At 37.3% G+C, this 17,706-nt stretch overlaps 1 protein-coding gene across 1 annotated transcript in view; it reads left to right on the forward strand.

Moving 5' to 3' along the window:
• GFRAL (GDNF family receptor alpha like) overlaps nucleotides 1-11,338 on the forward strand; it is a 70,688-nt gene extending 59,350 nt beyond the window's left edge. Inside the window, exons 7-8 of the mRNA XM_005902650.2 lie at nucleotides 11,038-11,133; nucleotides 11,262-11,338. Coding sequence (XP_005902712.2) covers nucleotides 11,038-11,133; nucleotides 11,262-11,338 — 173 coding nt within the window. The remainder of the gene's footprint in view (nucleotides 1-11,037; nucleotides 11,134-11,261) is intronic.
• Nucleotides 11,339-17,706: the final 6,368 nt, after the last annotated feature.

Raw genomic sequence — 17,706 nt, forward strand, 5'->3', positions numbered from 1 at the left:
ATTATCACATATACTTTTTTTTTTTCAGTGAAAATTCATTAAGTTTTTTATTTTTATTTTTTTACTTTACAATATTGTATTGATTTTGCCATACATCAACATGAATCTGGTATACATGTGTTACATATACTTTTTCATTAAAAAATTTTGTACACAAAATCCTCCATATATGAAAACATAAACTTATAAAATTGATAAGGTATAGTGTAAGTTATTTCTATTCTTAGCTTACATTTGTCTTATTACAAGATCTCCTAGTATTTATATAATTCAAGATAAAAGTTACTTGAAAACGTTCAACTTTGGAAACACATTTTATTCTATTAAACTCATGCCAGATATTGACAGATTTAAACCATGGGTTGCTTTATATTTTTTATCTGAGACTCAGTTGTATTGATGTAGATGTATGCTAAAGCAAGCAAAAAAATAGTCAAGTCTGATTTTAAATAGTTACACTGAGCTTTTGTGTATTATTCTTTGTATGCCCTTTGCCTAGTGAATATTCTGGAAAGTTTTACATATGGTCCTAACTCTACATCTGTAAAAACAGAAATATTCTATTGATATCAAAATCTAAGGCAACCACCTTGAAAATTATGGCATTCTTTTTTTTTTTTCCTATTTCTGTTAAATGTCAAAGTTAGAGTGGTGATTTATTTGATGACCTTGAAAATGATGAACATATCTCAAAGGTATGTGCAAGACACTGAAAAATCCTACAGCTACATATGAGACATTTTATTAGATTTTATGTCTTCTATTGTGAATTTTGGCAACAGAAATATATTTACATATACTTTTTTCCACTTTAAGACTCAAACTTACAGATATAACCATAGACATTTGTGATCACATATTACTAAATGTTTCTTACTGTATAGCACTATCAAATTCAACTGGTCTTTATTATTTTTCAAATCTATTTCCTTTTTTTTTTAATCTATTTTCTAATCCAGTTGGCCGCTACATTGGAAAAAGCTGAAAATGTTTTACATGTTTTTGTAGTCTCCATAGATTTTTAAAATATATAATTGATAAAAAAATTTTTGCCACAAATCACATTTTCACCATTCATCGACTCTGTGACCTTGGGCAAATATTCTGAGTTCCTTTAAGACAAGCTAATATTTCCTGTGTAGCTAGTCATTCTAAAATTTAAACAGTGTCTGTCAAAGTGCCTTGTAAAGTATTGATATTAAGCCATATACATGGAAGTGAAGCATTTTGTATGTTGCCTTAGTATGTACGTGCACATTCTCTCCCATTCTATGTACAGATATATGAATATATATATATGTAGATATATATTATATTATATTTGCCAGAAGCAGCAGCAGCAGCACCTGAGAAGTTTTAAGAGATTCAGAATCTCTGCATTATCCCAGATCTACTGAATCCAAACTGGCATTTTAAGATATACAGAGATTCGTATTAATGTTTGAAAAGCATGACTATGTGGCCTGCTTACAGTGTGATTTCTCGCTCCCTCTTTTTCTCCCCACAAACACAGATATGCACGCAAGAGTCAGAAACTAGGCAGCAATGCCAAGGAAGGAAAGTAGATTCCTCACCTTGAGTTGATAAAAGAGCAGTCTGAAAGCTACTTTCCATTCTAATTTGAACTGACCATCAATCGTATTTGGAAGAGTAGAAAGTATTAAATGGCTCATTCCTGAGATGGCGATGACAGTCAAGAATGAGGCAGAATGCATCACTGCAGAAATTTTGACTAAAATAGTCTAAGAAGTCCCACCAAATTTTGTAATTCTGGCCTACATGCAAATCTGTGTATTTACAGATACATTCATGTATGCATGCCACTTCAGTTGTGTCTGACTCTTTGTGACCCTATGGACTGTAGCTCACCAGGCTCCTCTGTCGTTGGATTCTCCAGGCAAGAGTACTGGAGAATGCCCTCCTCCAGGGGATCTTCCTGACCCAGGGCCTGAATCTGAACCTATGTCTCTTATGTCTCCTGCATTGGCAGGCAGGTTCTCTACTACTAGTACCTCTTGGGAAGCCCCTACAGATAGATTCTGTTCCTATTTTCAATCTCTACCCTTAGAGTCATGTTGTATGAGTGCCATACTGCAGATGACAGACTTCTGTTTTAGTTTCAACTTTTAAAATCATAGCTTTCTAACACGATGTTGATCAAATCTAGTGTCAGTTATCAGAAATAGTATAATTGGCATTCCAAAAGCCATTTCTTGTGACTATTTCATTATTTGCAGAAACTATTGAAGAAATGTGAGTATTTGAGATATCTTAGTAATGCAGTTGAAACTCACCCTAATCACAGCAAATCCATTAGATGTGTGAACACTACTGTCATTCAATCATGGATAAAAGAGCAGTTACCAGGCTTGTCAATGTAGTCCTTGTCTCACACTGAACTTCTGGCTCATGACAAGGATCAAGGCAAATGCTCTTGAAGGTACGTGTGCTCAGTCACTCAATTGTGTGCAACTCTTCATGACCCCATGGACTGTAGCCTACCAGGCTCCTCTGTCCATGGAATTTTCCAGGCAAGAATACTGGAGTGGGTTGCCATTTCCTATTCCAGCTCTTAAAGATTTATTAATTCATTTATATGTGCCCTGGTTTTGACATACAGAAAGCTATACATGTTTAATACAAACAGTTTGATGAGTTTGAAGATATTGCAGATACTGTAAAACCATCACCATAATCTGTATCACAAGCATATCCATCACCTTTAAGGTGTCCTGCTGTTCTCCATTATTATTATTTGTTTGGCCCAAGCTGCATGGCATAAGGGGTCTTAGTTCCCCCATCAGGAACTGAACCTGCGCCCCCTGCATTGGAAGCATGGAGACTTCACCATGCTTCACTGATCATGATGATCCACTTCACTGGATCATCAGGGAATTCCTTTTATTTGTGTGATAATGTAAACAAGCAGGACCTTGTGGGCCTTTCCCGGGGCAGACCCCCTTCTTTAGCTCCTAACATCTGATGCATATTTTATGAGTTTTTCAGATGCTAAGAGTAAGAGAGAGTAAAGTCGCTTACTCGTGTCAGACTCTTTGCAACCCCATGGACTATAGCCTATCAGGCTCCTCAGTCCATGGGATTTTCCAAGCAAGAATACTGGAGTGTGTTGCCATTTCCTTCTCCAGATGCTAAAACCACCACCAAATGAAGGAAATTAACTGCTTGATGACCATGAGCATGTAGTCTGGACCTTCTGGTGCCTAAGGATTGATGACGTTAACTGCCCAGCTAGCTCAGTATCAACCAATCAGAGAACTGTGCACAAGCTGATCGCATACCCTGTGACCCCTCCCTTCACCTGGCCTTTAAAAACACTTCCCTACAGGGATTGTGGGGTATTTTGAGCGTAAGCCACCTGTTCTCCTTTCTGGGCTCTGCAGCAAAACTTTCTGTGTTCCAAATTCTGATGTTTTGGTTTGTTTGCCATCACTGTGCATCAGGTTCACGAACTTTCCTTTGGCACCATTTTGAACATTAAACCTAAGATGTTGTTGTTGAGTCGCCCAGTTGTGTCGGACTGTTTGTGACCCCATGGACTGCAGTATGCCTGGCCTCCTTGTCCCTCACCATCTTCCGGAGTTTGTCCAAGTTCATGTCCATTCCATCAGAGGCCGTCCAGCCATCTCATCCTCTGATGCCCTCTTCTCCTTCTTTTTCCAGCCTCAGAGAGTTTTCCAGTGAGTTGGCTGTTCGCATCAGATGACCAAAATACTGGAGCTTCAGCATCAGTCCTTCCAGTGAATATTTAGGGTTTATCTCCTTTAAGATGGACTGGTTTGATCTCCCTGCAGTCCAAGGGACTTTCAGTTTTCTCCAGCACCACAGTTCAAAGGCATCAATTCTTTGGCTTTCTACCTTCTTTATGGTCCAGATCTCACAACCATACATGACCACTGGGAAGACCATAGTCTTGACAACGTGGACTTTTGTTGGCAGAGTAATGTCTCTGTTTTTCAACACGCTATCTAGGTTTGTCATTGCTTTCTTGCCAAGAAGCAATCGTCTTCTGATTTCATGGCTGCAGTTACTGTCTGCAGTGATTCTAAAGCTCAAGGAGAGGAAATCTGTCAGTACTTCCAACTTCTCCCTTCTATTTTCCATTCAGTATTGGGGCCAGATGCCATGATCTTGGTTTTTTATAAACCTAGTCTTAAGCTGGCTTTTTCACTCTCCTCCTTCACCCTCATCAAGAAGCTCATTAGTTCCTCTTCACTTTCTGCATTAAAGTGGTATCTGTGGTTGCTGATGTTTCTCCAACCTATCTTGATTTCAGCTCGTAACTCATTTAGCCCAGTGTTTCTCATGATTTGCTCAGCTCAGTGTATTGGTTACACAAACAGGCTGACAGCAGACAGCCCTGTCGTACTTCTTTCTCAATCTTGAACCAATCAGTTGTTCCATACAGGCTTCTAACTGTTGCTTCTTGACCCACATCCAGGTTTCTCAGGAGATGGGTAAGATGGTCTGGTATTCCCATCTAAGAGCTTTCCACAATTTGTCATGATCTACACAGTCAAAGGCTTTAGCGTAGTCTTTGAAACAGATAGATGTTTAACTGAAATTCCCTTGCTTTCTCTATAATCCAGTGAATGTTGGCAATTTGATCTCTAATTTCTCTTTCTTTTCTAAACCAGCTTGGACATCTGGAAGTTCTTGGTTTGCATAATGCTGAAGCCTCAAATGCAAGATTTTAAGCATGACCTTACTAGCATGCGAGATGACTGCAATTGTCTGATGGTTAGCACATTCTTTGGTACTACCCTTCTTGGGAAATGGGATGAGGATTGACCTTTTCTGGTCCTGTGGCCACTGCTGGGTCTTCCAGATTTGCTGACATAATGAATGTACCTAGATGGCATCGTCCTTCAGGGATTTGAATAGTTCTGCTGGACTTTCATCACATCCCCTAGCTTTATTAACAGCAGTGCTTCCTCAGGCCCATTTGACTTCACCCTCCAGAATGTCTGGCCCTGGATGACTAACCACTCCATCACAGTAATACAGTTCATTGAGATCTTTTTTATACAGTTCTTCCATGTATTCTTTCCATCTGTTCTTGATCTCTTCAGTGTCTACTAGGTCTCCACCATTTTTATCCTTTACTGTACACTTCTTTGGGCAGAATGCTCCCATGATGTTTCTAGTTTTCCTGAAGAGCTCTCTAGTCTTTCCCCTTTTATTGTTTTCTTCTATCATTAAGGATTGTTCATGGAAGAAGGCCTTCTTGTCTCTTCTAGTTATTTTTTGGAACTCTGGGTTTAATTGGATGTAACTTTCTCTCTCTCCCTTGCTTTTCACTTATCTTCCTTCTTCTGCTATTTGTAAAGCCGCCTCAGGTAACTACACTGTCTTTGCTTTCCTTTTTCTTTGGGATGGTTTTGTTCACCACCTCCTGTACAGATCTCTGTCCATAGTTCTTCAAGCACACTGTTAACCAGATGTAGTCCCTTGAATCTATTCGTTGCCTCTACTGTGAATTCATACAGGATGCAAGTCTTACCTTGCTGGCCCATTGTATTTCCTGTTTTTCTTTAATTTAAGCCTGAATTTTGCCATGAGAAGCTGATGATCTGAGCCACTGTCACCTCTGGGTCTTGTTTTTGCTGACTGTACAGCTTCTCCATCTTTGCCTACAAAGAATGTGATCAATTTGATTTTGGTATTGACCATCTAGTGATGCCCGTGTATAAAGTCTCTTGTGTTGTTGCAAAAGGGTATTTTCTATGACTAGTGCATTATATTAGCAGATTTCAGTTAACTTTTGCCCTACTTCATTTTGTTCTCCAAGGCCAAACTTGTCTGTTGTTCCAGATATATCTTGACTTCCTACTTTTGCATTCCAATCCCCAATGATGAATAGGACATCTTTCTTTAGGTGTTATTCTAGGAGGTCTTCTAGGTCTTCATAGAACTGATCAACTTCAGTTTCTTTGGTGTCCACGGGAGGGGCATGACTTGGATTTCTGTGATGTTGAATGGCTTGCCTTGGAAACAAACCGAGATCATTCTCTCATTTTTGAGGTTGCACCCAAGTACTGTATTTAGGACTCTTGTTGATTATGGGAGCTACTCAGTTTATTCTGTGGGATTCTTGCCCACAGTAGAAGATATAATGGTCATCTGAATTAAATTCACCCATTCCCGTCCATCTTAGTTCACTGATTCCTAGGATGGCAATGTTTATTCTTACCATCTCCTATTTGACCACATCCAATTTTGCTTGATTCGTGGACCTAATATTTCAGGTTCCTATGTAATACTGTTCTTTGCAGCATTGGATTTTACTTTCCTCACCTGACACGTCCACAACTGAGTGTCATATTCACTTTGAGCCAGACGCTTCATTCATTCTGGGACTATTGGTAATTCTGCTCCACTCTTCCCCAGTAGCATGCTGGACACCTTCAGACCTGGGGGACTCATCTTTTGGCGTCACATCTTTTTGGTCTTTTATACAGTTCATGAGGTTCTCATGGCAAGTATCCTGGGGTGATTTGTTCCCTCTTCCAGAGGATCACGTTTTGTCAGAACACTCTACTATGACCCATCAGTCTTGGGTGGCCCTGCACAGCATGACTCATAGCTTCATTGAGTTTCACAAGCCCTTTTGTGATCCAAGAAGGGGACTGATCCGCGACGGGTAACCTAGGATCTACTCTTTCTGGAAAAATGTAAGCATTGTTAACAATAGGCCCTATGGTATACAATAGATTCCTAGACTCATTCATTTTGCATAACTGAAATGTTATACCCATTGACTACATAACCCAAGTTTCTGTGTCACCCCAGCCCCTGGCAACTACCATGAGTTTAGCCACAGTAGGAGAAGATAAACCTAAGACATACTTTTCTTTGAAGTTTATGAATTAAATAAAATAATATGCCTTGTTGATTCCTGTTATAACTGCTTAAGGGAAGCATATTACTTAGTTGGTTTAGTTTCAAGGCATACATTTTAGTAGCAATGGTATTATATCTATGGTAGGTGTTTAATCTTGATTTATCATATTAATAATGTATAGGCTTTTCAGATTTGTAACTGCTGATATATTTTCCATTCTCCCAGCAGCAATGCCCCTTCAATCCACTTTAGAAGGAGGATTTCATACACTGAGGATTCAAAGAGTCCATGATGTATGGAATCTCAATCCTGATCATTGCTGCTGCTGCTGCTGCTCAGTCGCTTCAGTCGTGTCTGACTCTGTGCGACCCCATAGACAGCAGCCCACCAGGCTCCCCCGTCCCTGGGATTCTCCAGGCAAGAACACTGGAGTGGGTTGCCATTTCCTTCTCCATTGCATGAAAGTGAAAAGTGAAAGTGAAGTCATTCAGTCGCAACCGACTTGTAGCGACCCCATGGAATGCAGCCTACCAGGCTCCTCCATCCATGGGATTTTCTAGGCAAGAGTACTGGAGTGGCTTGCCATTGCCTTCTCCATCTGATCATTAAGTGAAGCAATTAAAAACTCATTTCTAATTTGGGATTTAATATACCTTCAGGTGAGACAGTATTGACCAAATTAGAAATAACACCAGGCCAAGGATACACAAGAGTATCCTTTAATTTTCCTTCTCAATAAGATGTTGTCATGGTATTGGTGCTGTTTATTTAAACTTAGAAAGAAGACAAAAGAATTTTAACTATGCCATGGGATTCATTAATAGGAATGAATCCAGAGTTTGGGGTTAACATGTATACACTACTATATATAAAAGAAATAACTAACAAGGACCTACTGTATAGCATAGGGAACTATATTCAATATCTTGTAATAACCTATAATGGAAAAGAGTCTAAAAATAATGTAGATAGTGCTAAGTCTCCTTTGTCCATGGGATTCTCCAGGCAAGAGTACTGGAGTGGGTTGCCATTTCCTTCTCAAAAAATAATAATGTATATATACATATATATGTGTGTGTGTGTGTGTGTGTATATATATATATATATAATTTATTAACTTTTAATTAAGGATAAGCACAATACTGTTAGCTTCTGTCATACATCAACATGAAATATATAAATATACATATAAAACTGAATCATGTTGCTGTACACCTGAAACCACCACAACATTGTAAATCAACTGTACTTCTATTAAAGAAAGACAGATACATTAATATATTTTAAAAATTATTCTATGAAAATGTTCCTTCCATCAAATTTTTCTCCCAATCAGAGTCTTCTGGGTTATGCTTTAATTGAAGGTTGACAAATCTGTAGTTTGTACTCAAGTTAATTTGTCTCAAGAACTCTGACATTTATTTTTAAATCATGACTTTGTGTTTGATCCACCACATTTTTTACAATGCATTTACTACTTCATATAAATTATACAAAGTAGAGGTTTGGTCTGCATCAGCTCTCAGCCACTGCTATGTAAGATTTTTGGAAGAAAAAAAAAGACAGAAATGATCCCATCTCTGTAGCTCATTTGGGGAGAATACTATTTAAATTTGTTCTTACTGTAAGGCTGAAATTAATCTTGATTTCCCATCAAATGTACAGGGATTTTACAATATAGTTCATAATATAATATAATTCCTCTAGGGGAGGAGTTAAGATAAACAAGTCACAGACAATGTTTATCTATAAATATAGCAGATGGTGTGGGACTGAGGTCGGTTATTAACTCTGCCGACTTTAATTTCATGGTTATAAAACACAGTAAGCCTCACTGTTTATAAAAGGTGGGGGACAATCTCCAATGGGCTGCAGTAGCCAAGAAACCCTCTGTAACATTAATCTCTTCTAACTGATATTTGGTATTCTCCCAGGGTACAATATTTAAGATTGTGGAGTGACTGCTAGTCACATTAAAATTTTCACTGGGATCATTAGCTAGCATTTCTGTCATTGATCTATTATAACTTTGTTAATGAGTTCCATGTGAGTGAAATTTAGTGAATGAGACAATTCTTTCTAAGCCTTACTAGGTGAATGTTTAACAATTACCTTAGGCTGTTATATATCTAAAAGATAGCCTGATTAATCAAAATCCTACCTTTTTTCTACTATAAAGGTGAATTGTAATACCTAACTAGGCAAAATGTACTGAGGGGTAGAATTTCATAAAGGAAAGCCATAGAATCATTGGAATAATCAGCCAATGCACATTACATACATTTACATTTAATGAATCACCTAAAATGTCACAAAACACCATAGAATTTAAAAGAGAAGCAAAATAATGTATGCTTAATATTCCAATTTACTTAAATATAAAATTTAATTGTGATCACTTAGTTCACTAAACATCTGTATGTTTAACTTGATTGAAATTAATTCTTCCCCCCAAAACACCACTGTTATTAAAAAAAATTTGAAATAGCTCAATTTTTCCGTTCTGAGTTTCTAGTGAATAACAGAATTATTTTATAACCACAAAAGTGAAAAAAAATCAAAAGCTATACTTCTATTGCTTTTACATTCAGAAGAGGTTGATTTTTCACTTCCTAAGAAGGTCAGACTTCCATAAATATGTGATAATCTGATAGGTGAGTTGGGGATTAAAACAATCTTGAGCTAAAAATGTCTTAACAGTTAATGTCTGAACTGTGTGCTCATGTCTTAACTCCTTGAGAATTAGTGTTCAGTGACAAAATTCTCAGGTACGTTTATAGCTCTTATATTAGGCTGCTTCTCCTGCACCCACCCTGATCGTTTTATTACTGCTCTCAAACAGTCTGGTTCCTGTGATTTCTACCAAGTATTCAGGGTGGACCTCACGCCTTGGCTCCAAGGAGCTGGCTCCTGACAGCATCAGTTCTGGTCAGAGTGAAGACTAGATGGGACTGTTGGTTAACATGCCTTCTCTCCTCTCCCACTCAGAGCCTGTTGTCATTGGATACAGTACCCTGTTTACTTGATATACTCACTTCTGCAAAAAAATCTATCCACTCAGACTTCTAGGTCTCAAAATGTGTGAAACATCTGTAACAGAAGATAGCAAACTCTCTCTCAAATGGAGGCTCTACCTCCGTTTCCGTTGTTTTTCTTTTCTTTCTTTCTTTCTTTTTAAGCCTTAAAATCCACCTGAACCATTATCATTAAAGAAATTAATTATTGGTATGTTTGACATATATGTTTGTGTCAACTTGAATCAAAACTAGGGGTGATTTCACTTCAAAGTTATCAACAAAATCCCCTAAACCAGAGCTCAGTTAAGTCCAAATGTCCAAAGCTTGCACCTTCTTGTCTTATGAGTTGTGAAGTGAGGGTGGAATACATTTAGGACAAAATGGACAAGAAGAAGAGGGCTACGGACGGGTCAAGAGGACCCCTGACTCTTTGTGACCCCATGGACTGTAGTCTGCCAGGTTCCTCTGCATGGGATTCTCCAGGCAAGAACACTGGAGTGGGTTGCTATGCCCTTCTCCAAAGGATCTTCCCAACCCAGGGATCGAACCCAAGTCTCTCACATTGCAGGCAGATTCTTTACCATCTGAGCCACCAGGAAAGCCTTTAAGTAAGGCAAACATATGTAAAGCCAATATAAAATGAAGTGGTTCAAAAAGGGAGACAGAATAGGGGAATGAGCAAAACCAGATATTGAAGTGTCTAGGTAGAGAGTTGAGCAGAGTGACTGGTTCAGGGACTCTCCTGAGGGTACTCTAAAAATTCATAAATACAGTGGGTCTTGGGGAAATGTGCACTCGAACAATCACTCTTGTAATGAAGGAATGTTTTTCAGTATCCCAACGTTCAGCCTTAAATTATTGTATTTTTTCCCTAGTCTATGTATAAGGTAAAATGAATTGTATTATAAAATGTAACCATTATTCTAGTAATATTTTTAAAGCAACTTCAATTATGCAGTTATTTGATTAAAGGTGAAAAAGGCTGTTAAAATTGAATAAAAGTGTTCTCCCTTTTACCCAAATCTATCATACCAATATTATATTAAAATAATGTTATTGAAATAAATTGTTGTCTTATAAAGCAAATTACAACCCACGGGATAAAAATAATGCATGACTTTGATATACTTTCACCTCATTTTCATTGTTTTCTTTCAGATTATCCGACCCTGTCTAAGGTGAAAGGCATTGCATTGCAAAAAGGAAAACATGCAAAGGAGATAACTCTCAGTGGATTTCATCCCTCCTTCAATGGTCAGTTAAAAATCCATCCTCTGGTGCTTGCTTCAGAAGCACATATAATAAAAATCCACCCTCTAAAATATCTTTAGTGTTCGTTCTCTCTAAAAATCCAGTACTTTAAAAACATCTTTTACTTCTAGGCGAAGTCATCTATGGTGTTGTGTGCGTGACGGCCACCTGTGGGATCCTTCTCCTGCTGATGGTCAAACTGAGGTAAGTGGATGCAGCTCAGAGAGGGAGGCTGTAAGGGCACCAGCCCTGTGGGGCCACACGTCGGAATGGCAGAGCTCAGCAGGGCCGGGGAGCAGTGCTTCTCCCTTAAGACACGGGAATCCTGGGAGGGGTCAATGAGAACGTTACCCTGTCTGCGTATGTAAGGGAAGTGTAATCACACTGACGATTCACGCTGCATTTTATAAACACATATGCATCGTTCTTCCAGTGAAATGGCTCTCAATCTTTTCCCCTGTTTTCCTACAAAATCCAAATTGAACTTTGCTGCATTCCTTACTCAGATCCCTTGCAGGATTAATCTGCTCACATAATGGACCTGTTGCCTATTTCACACACTTTATATTTACCTGAAGATATAGTCTTTAATTTCTTATAAGCTGAGTTTTATTCTTATTTTTGTACACAGTTATTAAGTGAGGTATGAAATGAGGCCTCATCAGGCATCTTTTTAAAAGAACTTATTCCTGTTGCCTGAGTTAATTTACTTTTTCCAAATCTTCTCTTTCTTGGCTGCCTTCACTGTGAATGTGAGACCTTAGGTTAAAGATATATCAATTGTAATGTCTAAATGTCTAGGGTTTAAACATTTTCCACTTATTTAACACTTACAAAGAGATATAAAGTGGTATTCAGTTGCTTATTTTAATTAAAATAATAAAAAATAATTAATAAGCCATAATAAGTATTTTATATTTAAATATCAATGATGTTCACTTGCTTATTAATGATACCAATGTGTATGAAGTGAAAGTGAAAGTCACTCAGTCGTGTCCAACTCTTTGTGACCCCATGGACTATGCAGTCCATGGAATTCTTCATATATAAAAATATGTATATTTTTGTATAATTTGACTATCATAAATTTTAATGAAAAAATATATATTAAGTGTGTGTACATATGTATATGATATATACATTATATACATGCACCTAAAATATATTTATCAGTAAAATTAAGCCTGAGGGCAGCAGAGGCAGTAGAGGTTTATCTCGTGATTCTCAGAGAACAAGATTCAGTAAACTTGATGATGCTGGCACACCTACGGCTCCTCAGACTCCAAGGATTCCATGACCAGAGAGACCAAGCGCAAGACGGAATGGGGAGGTGTGTGGTAGTAGCAAGGGGTGGGGCACGTGACCAGTGTGTGCCCTATCTACAGGCACTCAAGCTTACTTATTTTTAAATGTAATCCCAGCTAAACATATTTCCCTATTGGATCCAACTCCTCTAACCATTTCATTTGATGCTGACCGATATCAATCCCAAACTGTTTTTCTTCAAGGCCTTAAAAGTTGTATTTGTATGAAAAGATATTCTTGGAGTTCCAAGATACAGTTTAAAGGCCAAAGTATTAGAGTCAATTTCAAGGGGGGAAAATAGCATTTGGAATTTATTAAACTTTCCTTTGTTTGGTTTAGAATATTTGAAAGCATGGTTCAGTTACTGGGCTTGCCTAGATATTCCATCACAGATGACTGATGGAGAGAAGCATAAAAAGCTTTCCAGCTTAGCAAAATCCTTGTAGGTCCTCAATCTTTACTTTTTAGCCATGCACTTAAAGTATAAAGTTCACATCTGCCACCTGGGCCCAGGGATTTTTACAGATTACTCTTGTGTTTCAGGTAAATAAGGCCCATGACTATTCAAAATTTCCTATATATCAGCTGTTGACTTCCCTTTTCTTACCCGCATAGAAAGGCATGTTCCTTCACTGGATGACAATGAGAGTGTTATAGGCAAAAATCTTGAGTTGACTGTAATATGTATTAAAAAACAAATTTCATACTATTATTACTTGTATGATTAACAATATAATAATTATACTATATGATTAATATTATTAATAATAGAGCTTATTGTGTATTATATTATAATATTATAACTATGTTATATCATTATTTTATATCATATTTAGTTATAACTTTCTTTCCATGCAATTTAAAATTGATCCTTACATGGATCTGAAAGATCCGGACCCAGTGTTAAAAAAAGAGAAAAGTAAAAGCCATCATGGAAAGAAGGAATAAAATGAAACAGAAGCATCAGTAACCACAGTACCTATGAAACTCACACTGGAGATCAATAATGCTTTCTTCATGAAAGCGGGCTGCTTACCACTTACCTGATGGGCAAATCTAATCCATGTGAGCACTTGTTTGTATTCAGTAAAGATTTAAGGTTTTTGCATTTGTTTTGTGTTATACGAAATCAAAACAGCTCTAAATCTTCAAAGAATTTTGCAATGAAGCCAATAACTAAAAATTTAAATATGTGAGAAAAAAGACTCTTTATTTTGTTTTTGAAAATGATTTCTTGGAGAACATAGTTAAATGCATGACACTTAGACCTTAGAATATTCTATTTTTTTAAAACTTCACTTTCAAAAATTTTATTATCTTCCTCTTCAGAACCAAAAATATAAGCACAGACACATTTGTAAAATCCTTAAAATGGCATATTGTTGACTTTTGTTTTTGTATAGAACCTTCAGAATATTGAATCAAAACAAGAGATCCTTCATGAACCCAAATACCTGGCACACTCATGATTCATTAAGAGTCGCGGATCATTAACAATCACTTTTGTTAAAGCAAGTCAACAGAATATCCTTTCCATCATCAAAGAAATTGTTAGGGTGGATTTAATGATCCTGGATCATCAAATATGTTCATGTAGGTATAATAATTGGTATGATGTTAGATTTATTTTTTCTTAAGAAAATATTCAAGTATAAATTTACAGTCATATCTATTGTGACACTAGCATAGAATTAAAGAATTATCCTTGAAGCCAACAAAAAATTGTTATTCTAAATTACAGTCTGCATGATTTGTTTAATAGTAAATTTGAGTCCATATAAGAGTAATTGGTTGTGTATCATAATGTAACACTTTATAGTTACAGGTTTTTTTCTGATCAATTTTATAAATGCCTATTAACTTGCCAAAAGGAAAAATACTAACAAAAAATTCCATATATTTGTTATTTGCATATTCATTTCCAAATCATCAACCAAATCATTAGCATTGACTTTAAGTTTCTAAGTATGCGTGATTGGATGATTTGTTGTAAAAATCAGAAGTTATATTTTTGGATTTTTTAATTTGAATATTTTTGAACTTTTTAACTTGATGTCTTTGTGTCATGTTGAAAAAGATATAAAGCAACCACACTCACTGAAAAAAATCAATGTGCATTTCAATGATATATTTCATTTGTAAATTTAATTTTTTCTATGCTAATTTTTACTGAGCTTCTGCAATATAAAGTAACATGATAATTGTTAATTTCTGTAGTGTTACTATATTGCTATTTTAGGCCTGACTTGACATCTGAATATAATTATGAACAGAAAATTGTGGAAAAGATGTTTGTTAAGTTTTTGATACATATATGCTATTCAACTGTCTACAATCACATTGTTACTCATTGCTAAGAAAAAACATAAGCTTGTTTTATCTGTAGTGACACAGAGGTTCAAATATTCAACAACAGGGACATATATTTAGTGATACATTTACAATTAAAAGTCAAACATTTTCTACCTGCTTGGTAGCATATCTATTGCTGTTCACTATGCTTCAGGTCAAATTGTCTGCTTGCTGCTGCTGCTGCTGCTAAGTCGCTTCAGTCGTGTCCAACTCTGTGCGATCCCATAGACGGAAGCCCACCAGGCTCCCCTGTCCCTGGGATTCTCCAGGCAAGAACTCTGGAGTGGGTTGCCATTTCCTTCTCCAATGCATGAAAGTGAAAAGTGAAAGTGAAGTCGCTCAGTCATGTCTGACTCTGTGTGACCCCAAGAACTGTAGCCTACCAGGCTCCTCTGTCCATGGGATTTTCCAAGCAAGAGTACTGGAGTGGGGTGCCATTGCCTTCTCTGTCAAATTGTCTACATTCAATTAAATCTGAAATTAACATTTGGCTGTGTTTAGCTGGTTTTTAGCTAGAAAAGCCAGCCTTTATCTTTTCAAACAGGGAAGAATAATATTCAGTGAGTCACAAAACTCCTTCAAAGAGCTCTCCATATTCCAGAGGCTGTTCACTCTCTTAGTTACATAAGAGAAGGTAAATAGTACTTTCCATCTCCCAGTCACTGCCATTTAATGCAGGCTTGCTAAAGCCTGAGAAACAGACTGTTCTCTAGAAAACAGAGGGAACAAATCAAGTTGTTTTTAGAAATATTTTTGTGTTGAATAGAGAAGAGTGGGGGATAGAGTGTGAAATAATAACTGAGGGTTAAAAAGATTAAGCAATTTCTTGTAGTCTCACAGTGGTCAACAAAAAAATTAGCAATTGAACACCGATAGAGCAGATTTCAGAATCTTTCATCTTAAATCCTAAGCTCAACTGCCAGGCTCTCATCCCAGCTGTCATTATGCCATTTTTGCACATCAACAACCAGGAAATAGCTGTTTCAAACAATCTTCTCTGAAGTACTGCATTTATCAATTTACATTACTTGTCTAGTAATTAGATGCTTTTACCTGTAATAAATCCCATGGACAGAAGAGCCTGGCAGGCTGTGGTCCATATGGTCACAAAGAGTCTGACATGACTGGAGTGACTTAACACACACAGACACCTGTAATAAAATGCCTTAAGCAAATAGAACATCTCAAGCATCAGTTGATTTCACCATTTAGTGACAACTTCTGGGATTCAAATTTTTCTTTTCCACTATTTTCATAGTCAATGAATGACTGGCACAAATCAAGCTTTATAAGAAGATATGGACATCAGTTCAGTTCAGTCTCTCAGTAGTGTCTGACTCTGCAATCCCATGGACTGCAGCACACCAAGCCTCCCTGTCCATCACCAACTCCCTGAGTTTACTCAAACTCATGTCCATTGAGTCAGTGATGCCATCTAACCATCTTATCCTCTGTCATCCCCTTCTCCTCCCACCTTCAATCTCTCCCAACATCAGGGTCTTTTCAAATGAGTCACTTCTTCCCATCAGGTGACCAAAGTATTGGAGTTTCAGCTTCAGCATCAGTCATTCCAATGAATATTCAGGATTGATTTCCTTTAGGATTAACTGGTTTGATCTCCTTGCAGTCCAAGGGACTCTCAAGAGTCTTCTCCAACAACACAGTTCAAAAGCATCAGTTCTTTCGTGTTCAACTTTCTTTATAGTCCAACTCTCACATCCATACATGACTAGTGGGAAAAAATCATAGCTTTGACTAAATGGACCTTTGTTGGCAAAGCAATGTCTCTGCTTTTTAATATGCTGTCTGGGTTGGTCATAGCTTTTCTTCCAAGGAGCAAGCATCTTTTAATTTCATAGCTGCAGTCACCATATGCAGTGAATTGGGAGCCAAAAAAAATAAAATCTTTCAGTGTTTCCATTGTTTCCCCATCTATTTGCCATGTAGTGATAGGACCGGATGCCATGATCTTAGTTTTCTGATGGTTGAGTTTTAAGTCAACCTTTTCACTATCTCCTTTGACTTTCATCACAAGGCTCTTTAGTTCTTCTTTACTTTCTGCCAAGGGTGGTGTCATCTGTATATCTAAAGTTATTGATATTTCTCTCAGCAATCTTGATTCCAGCTTGTGCTTCATCTAGCCTGGTATTTTGCATTGTGTACTCTGCATATAAGTTAAATAAGCAAGGTGACGATACACAGCCTTGTCTTACTCCTTTCCCGATTTGGAACCAGTCTGTTCTTCCATGTCCAGTTGTAACTGTTGCTTCTTGATCTGCATACAGGTTTCTCAGGAGGCAGGTCAGGTATCTGGTATTCCCATCTCTTTAAGAATATTACACAGTTTATTGTGATCCACACAGCCAAAGGCTTTGGTGTAGTCAACAGAGCAGAAGTAGATGTTTTTCTGGAACTCTCTTGCTTTTTTGATGATCCCATGGATGTTGGCAATTTGATCTCTGGTTCCTCTGCCTTTTCTAAATCCATCTTGAACATCTGGAATTTCACGATTCACATACTGTTAAGACCGGGCTTGGAGAATTTTGGGCATTACTTGACTAGTGTGTGAGATAAGTGCTATTGTGTGGTAGTTTGAACATTCTTTGGCATTTACTTTCTTTGGGACTGGAATGAAAACTGACTTTTTCCAGTCCTGTGGCCACTGCTGAGTTTTCCAAATTTGCTGGCATATTGAATGAGGCACTTTCACAGCATCATCTTTTAGGATTTGAAATAGCTCAACTGGAATTCCATCACCTCCACTAGCTTTGTTCCTATGGTGCACTTGACTTCACAGTCTCGGATATCTGACTCTAGGTGAGCTATCATACTATCACGGTTATGTGGTCATGAAGATCTTTTTTGTATAGTTCTGTGTATTCTTGCCACCTCTTCTTAATATCTTCTGCTTCTATTAGA

Source organism: Bos mutus, chromosome 23 (genome assembly GCF_027580195.1).
Source record: "Bos mutus isolate GX-2022 chromosome 23, NWIPB_WYAK_1.1, whole genome shotgun sequence".
Lineage (NCBI taxonomy): Eukaryota > Metazoa > Chordata > Mammalia > Artiodactyla > Bovidae > Bos > Bos mutus.